Genomic DNA, 6,258 nt, shown 5'->3' on the forward strand with positions numbered 1-6,258 from the left:
TAGACACGAAGGGATGCAGCTTGGAGCAACAGCACAGGCACCATGAACCCGGGGGGGCTGTGCCATGCCCCCTGTGCGCCCCATCCCCAGGCAGTACTCACACGGGCACCTTTATCTCCTGCATCGCCCTTGGGGCCAGGAGGTCCTTCTGGTCCTGGGAAGCCTCTGTCACCCTGGAGCAGATGAAATGGCACCATCAGCCCCCCCACACCACCCCTTTCCCCCACTGCAGCTAGGGACAGCCAGGCCTGGGGACCAGCACAGGCATCCCCTCAGGTCGATGTCCAGCTGTGCAATCCCCCTCCCTAGCCCACGGCCATGCCCGGGGAGTGCCAGCACAGGGCCAGGGGGCATGGCCGGGGCAGGGTTACCTTCTCTCCTCCAACACCGGGCACACTGGGAGCCTGGGGGAGAAGCAGAGGGGACGGTGCTGGGCACTGCCCACAGCTCCCTGTCCCAGGGCTGGGGCAGGCAGACGTAGACCCACCAGGCAGCATCACTTACTGGCTTGCCAGGTGGTCCTGGATCGCCCTGTGGAGAGATGGGTGTCATTGCCAGCCCCTTCCCCAGCAGCCCCCTACCACCCCACTGGGACCCCACTTTGCCCTCACCTTCTCACCCCGGGGGCCAGCCGGTCCTGGAGCTCCCTGTGGTGAGAGAAGAGACCTCAGAGGGCTGATGGTGCCTGGGGACTCGCACCTGGGGCATAGCAGCCCCCACTCCGGGGTGCTGGGTCCACAGCACCCCAGCCACTGCTCCCACTCACCTCTCTGCCTGATGGCCCTGGGCGCCCTGGGGCTCCCACCTCGCCCTGGAGGAGGGGAGGAAGAGGAAGGTGTCAGGGGCATCCTCCTACCCCGTGCCAGGGCAGGGCAGGCATTGCCCCAGCGTGGCTGCAGCTGCCCCAGCTCACCTACCTTCTCGCCCTCGGGGCCCGGCACGCCGCGGTCCCCCTGCAGAGTGAAGCAGAAGAGGGTTTCAGGGAGCCTTCCTCCCTCCATGCCATGCTGCCCCCACCGCACGTGCTGCCCCAAAACCCTTCAGGGCCCAGCCCCAAATCGCATCCAAGATCACTGGGCTCCGACAGCAACGCCCAGCCACAGCCACCACGGGGCTGCAGGGACACCAGGACCTGCCAATGCTGCTGAATGGCACAATCCTGCTCTGGCACTGTCTCACCTTCTCGCCGATCTCTCCCAGCTCGCCTGGTGCCCCACGGTCTCCCTGACACAGAAAGAAGATGGGGTCAGGGGCAGAAGGACCCGCAGGGGATGGCAGGGGTCCCGGCACAGCACCCAGACCCCTTTTCTCCCTGCTGAAGGCAAGGCGAGAGCATCCCTTTGGTCCCCACACCACTCACCTTCCTGCCCTGCTCTCCCGGCGGTCCCCGAGGGCCCTGCAAAGGAGGATGGAGAAGATGTCACCTCTGGCGTGGCAGGGCAAACGCCCAGGCTGGCTGGACCGGGAGCCCTCTGGGGTATCTTCAGGGCTCGGCTCACCAGCGAGGCCAGCTCCTGCCTGCCTCACCTTCTCTTGGAAAACTCACCCGGTCTCCTGGGTCCCCGGGGCGGCCGGGCGGCCCTGGGAAACCTTCTTTGCTGTCACCCTGGGGATTAGGAAAGGAGACAGCCATGCCCATGAGATGGGGATGCCCATGAGATGGGGACGGGCATCCCCGCTGGAGAGCGGTACAGGGTCCGGCCCCAGCAGAGCATCCCCACTGCCCTCTTACCTTCTCTCCCTTCAGGCCGGGGGGCCCAGCAGGTCCCCGGGGCCCAGGGTCCCCAGGCAGGCCCTGCAAGAGAGCACAGCTCAGCCCCAGGGACACACAACTGGCACAGCCCCACTCCCCTCTGCCATCCCTGCTGGCTCAGGTGCCGGACTCACCGGGGGGCCAGGCTCCCCTCGAGGTGCTGTGCCATCCACAAGTCCAGGGGGACCCTGCAGAGACAGGGGTCAGCTCCTGTGTGACAGCCTGGGAGGGCTCAGACCTTCCCAACTGCAGTGCCCTCAGGCACCCACAGGACCTCTGTCCAGGAGGGCAGAGGAGCCAGGGAAACACAGAGCCACTCACCCTCTCCCCTCGGTCACCCTTCTCCCCCTGCAAAAGCAAAAAAAAACGTAGGTAAGGACAGGTCTGGGCTCTTCCCACGCCCCCTCAAATGGAGAGCGGGAAGCTGCTGGACAGAGCCCATCATCAGTGGTATCAGGGCGCATGCGTGCCATGTGCCTCTGCACACTGCCCAGCACCAGCAACAGCTCATGCGTGTTTATGTGTGCGTGGGCACAGCCCATGAGTGGGACCAGGACCACTGCACAGGGGAGCAGCTTCAAGCTGCTGGTTGTCCCTCCATCCATCTGTCCACATGTCCCCCAGCCGTCCCCACGCAGCACCAGGGGGCACGTACCTTCACGAACTCTCCCGGCGGTCCTGGTGGCCCCATGGGTCCAAGCGGACCGGGGGGGCCTGGATCACCAAATGGTCCCCGTGGACCAGGGCTCCCAGGCGGGCCAGGGCTGCCCTGGAAGACAGAGATGCTCAGTTCGCTGGGGCTGTGGCATGAGCTGGGGGTGCTGGCAGAGACCCCCTGGTATCACCACCCCCATACCTACCGGTGTGCCCGGCTCCCCTTTCCGGCCTGGCAGCCCCTGTGTTCCATCCACGATCACCCTGGGCTCTCCCTGAGTGAGGAGGAGGGAGGAAAAATCAGTGTCCCCGTGTGCCCGTCGTGTCCCCAGTGCAGGATGGGGGCTACAGTGCCACAAGGCCAGCAGCCCAGCAGGGAGACGAGGAGACCCTGGGGTCACCCAGACACCAAGTAATAGGAGATGCCAGGGGCTGAGATGTGCCCGCCAGGGTCCCCGCTGCTCCCCAGGGACGCCCACAGGGCAGCCCCATGCCCATCACCTACCGGCTCGCCTTTCTCCCCCTTCGGGCCAGAAAGCCCCATCGGCCCCCGTGGCCCCTGGGAAAGAAAGACGAGAGTGAGGGGGGAGGTGCAGGTGGGGAGCAGGGATGGGTAGGGATGGGGCCATACTCACAGGATCCCCTCGGAGGCCAGGGACGCCCTGGGTACCCTGGAAAACAACAGCTCAGGAGATGAATGTGTATCCCTGCCAGCCAGAGGAGTGAGGATGGGATGGGATGGGATGGGATGGGATGGGATGGGATGGGATGGGATGTGACGGGATGGGACGGGACGGGGGCTCCAGCCAAGTCAGGGATGGACAGTCCCTGCCCAGTACACTTGGCCTGGGACACACACACAGGGGACAGCAATGACCCTACCAGCTATGGAGACTCCCCAACACAAGGAAAGGGTAGGCAGAGGCTGGCTCAGGGAGCACGCAGGGCAGGCAGGGTGATGGGAAAAGCCCACCATGCAGCAGCAAACTCGGGGAGACATCCCCACTTACTGGCTGGCCAGGGGATCCGGGGTTCCCAGGGCGGCCAGGGCTTCCTGGTGTCCCGTCAGCTCCAGGTAATCCCTGTGGGAGAAAGGAGCATCACACCAGTGTCCAGTGCATGCTGGCACTGCCAGACCCCCCCAGTGCCCCAGACAGTGCTAGCCCTGGCACTGGGAGCCCAGGACAGCCCCATGGTTGAGCCAGGTCTCGGGATGCCTTTCCCATGTGTGCTGAGTTAGGGTGTGAGGGAGCAGCATGGGGCAGGACCAGGGCTCCCCAAGAAGATCCTCCAGCCTGGGTGAGGAGGAGGGAAGGACGAGGGGCAGAGAGAGACCCCATGGGGCTGGGTCCCTGTGCCTGGGGACCCAGGGGGCATCTGGGTGAGGGGATTGGAGGTACTCACCCTGTCCCCCTTCTTGCCTGGCCGCTCGATGCTCTCTCCTGGCAGACCCCGCGGGCCAGCAGGTCCTGGAGGGCCAGGCAGCCCATGGCGGCCCTGGAGGGACAGCGGAGAGGATGGGCTGGGTGGCAGGCAGTAGCCCTTCTCTGTCCCTGCAGTCAGGGCTGGACAGGTCCCTGCCTTGGCACACACCCACAGGCAGGACAAGGGGACCTGGGGGCCATGTTGCTGCCCCCCATCAGGGACCTGCCCCCCATCTCCCCCCCAGCAGGACTTTACCGGCTCGCCAGGGGGGCCCGGCTGCCCCACGCGTCCCTGCAGTCCCTGTGGAGACAAAGCCAGTGCTGACCATCCCCTCTGGGCTGGCATCAGTGAGGTTTGGGGGGACACAGCCCCCCCCAGAGCCACCAGCAGTGGGGAGACACCCAAACACTCACCGTCTCTCCACGGTCCCCCTTTTCGCCCTGCAAAGGGACAGAAGGAACAGGTTAGCGGCTGTACTCCCATGCTCGGCTCCCCACTGCACTGCTGCCATCAGCAAGTTTGGGGGTCCCTGGCATGGCATGGCACGGCACAGCACGGCACGGGGATGCTCACCCTAGGGCACTGCACAGTACAGGGCTTTGGCTTTGGCTCTGGCTCCGGCTGGCAAGACAAGGGAAGCCTGTGTGAACCCAGGCATAGGAGAAGCCCCTGGCCCCTGTGGGGCTGCTCCTGCTCTGCACCCCCTGGGGCACCCTGACCCCTTACCCTGGTAGAGATGATGGTGCAGAGGTCGTCGGTGAGCTCCCCCTCCAGCTCTGCCAGGGTGCCGCTGTCATGGTAGAGGTACCGCGGGTCCTCGCCGGTGACCACACGCCGGAGCTGCTCCCGGTCCGCTCCCTCCAAGCCCACCGCCAGCACCTGGATCCCTGAGTCGAGAGCACCCTCAGCGCCCCACAGGACACAGCCCCCTCTGTATGCACCCTGCTGGGACCCCATCCATCCTTACCCCCAGCCTTAACATCCCTGGCTGCGGCGATGGCATCGTCCCCAGAGGGGCTGTCGGCCAGGACCACCAGCACCGCCGGCACACTGGGCCGGCGCCCCGCACTGGGGCTCAGCAAGTAGGTCCTGGCGAAGGTGATGGCTGCCCCTATGGAGGGAGAAGGAGGAGGGGGGCGGTCAGCGGGGTTCCGCCAGCTGCTGCCCCGGCTCCCAGCGCAGCCCCTCACCGATGGCGTTGCCGCTGGGCTCCTCGTAGCGCATGGTGCGAATCTGCTCCAGCACGGCGGGCAAGTCACTGGAGCGGTTGAGGAGCAGCCAGGGCAGGCTGCGGTAGCTGTACGTGGCCAGAGCCACCTGTGAGGGTGCAGGGGAGCAGTGGGTACCACTGCCCGCCCGCGCCCCCAGGACCCCCACCGCCGTGGCAGCACCCTACCTGGGTGCCCTCGGGGCCCAGGCGTCCCAAGGCAGACACGGTGTTGGAGAGGAGGGTGCGGACGGCATCAGCGCTGGAGGAGCTGTCGCGGGTGCCATGGACGAGGAAGATGATGTCACCGCGGGCTTCCCTGCAGACTGCAGGGTACAGGGAAGGGGTGAAGCCGCGGGCAGAGCGGGGACAAGCCCAGCCCGTCCCCCCGGCGCGGCCTCACCGTACCCGTGCGCTCGCTGACAGAGGTCTCGGCACCCGGCGTGCTCCCCAGGACTGGGCGGAGGGTGAAGGTGTAGCGCTGCCCCAGGCGCAGTCCGGAGACCTGCTGGGAGCTGGCAGCGCCGGGCAGCGTCTGCCCTGTCTCCCCCCCAGCTGCCACCCAGGGGACAGAGTCAGGGGGACTGGCGAGCCCCCGTGGGAACACTGCCCCCTGCCCTGGGGCTGTTCGCCCGCCTCACCTGCGGGGGGGGTCCAGGAGAGGACGTAGCTGGAGGCACCGGGGACGGGGGTCCAGGTGAGCGTCACCGAGTCTCTCCGCACATCTGTCACCCGCAGGCTGGTGACATGGCCTGGGGCAGCTGCCAAGGAGGAGGAGGAAAGAGTGTGCCGGCCCCATGGGGCAGCCCCCACCCCACTCCTGGTCCCCCAGCCATCACCCTCCCCCAGCCAGCGGCTGCGACAGCCCGGTCCCTGGATGCCCCTCTGGGCTCCAGCCCTGCGCCGGGGGTCCGATGCTCCCTTGGCCCCATGCAGCCCCTTACCGGTGACGGCGGTGACGGTGGCCGGCTCGCTCTCCCTGCTGCCAGCCAGGCTGGTGATGCTGATGTGGTAGCGCCGGCCTGGCTCCAGCCCCCCCAGGTCATAGGAGCTGGCAGCGGCTGGGAGCTGCTGGCTGCGTTGGGGCCCCCCTACCAGGGGGGAGAGAGGGGTGAGGGGGGTGCAGCATGGGGGCTGGCAGGGATGCAGGGGTGCTGGCTGGCCAAGCTCACCCTCAGCCAGGCGCCAGACCAGGCGGTACCCAGCGCTGCCGGCCACC

At 67.0% G+C, this 6,258-nt stretch overlaps 1 protein-coding gene across 1 annotated transcript in view; it reads right to left on the bottom strand.

Moving 5' to 3' along the window:
• The window catches only part of COL7A1 (collagen, type VII, alpha 1), a 32,169-nt gene that overhangs the window by 20,919 nt on the left and 4,992 nt on the right, over positions 1-6,258 (bottom strand). Inside the window, 25 exon segments of the mRNA XM_010573641.1 lie at positions 102-173; positions 372-404; positions 612-647; positions 767-811; positions 918-953; positions 1,180-1,224; positions 1,361-1,396; positions 1,547-1,606; positions 1,733-1,795; positions 2,075-2,101; positions 2,395-2,409; positions 2,412-2,522; positions 2,614-2,682; positions 2,913-2,966; positions 3,043-3,078; positions 3,418-3,489; positions 3,812-3,904; positions 4,246-4,272; positions 4,559-4,719; positions 4,800-4,943; positions 5,023-5,149; positions 5,229-5,365; positions 5,448-5,594; positions 5,681-5,800; positions 5,984-6,130. Coding sequence (XP_010571943.1) covers positions 102-173; positions 372-404; positions 612-647; positions 767-811; positions 918-953; positions 1,180-1,224; positions 1,361-1,396; positions 1,547-1,606; positions 1,733-1,795; positions 2,075-2,101; positions 2,395-2,409; positions 2,412-2,522; positions 2,614-2,682; positions 2,913-2,966; positions 3,043-3,078; positions 3,418-3,489; positions 3,812-3,904; positions 4,246-4,272; positions 4,559-4,719; positions 4,800-4,943; positions 5,023-5,149; positions 5,229-5,365; positions 5,448-5,594; positions 5,681-5,800; positions 5,984-6,130 — 1,913 coding nt within the window.

This window comes from Haliaeetus leucocephalus, unplaced genomic scaffold, assembly GCF_000737465.1.
Source record: "Haliaeetus leucocephalus isolate CR32 unplaced genomic scaffold, Haliaeetus_leucocephalus-4.0 Scaffold2, whole genome shotgun sequence".
NCBI classification, from domain to species: domain Eukaryota; kingdom Metazoa; phylum Chordata; class Aves; order Accipitriformes; family Accipitridae; genus Haliaeetus; species Haliaeetus leucocephalus.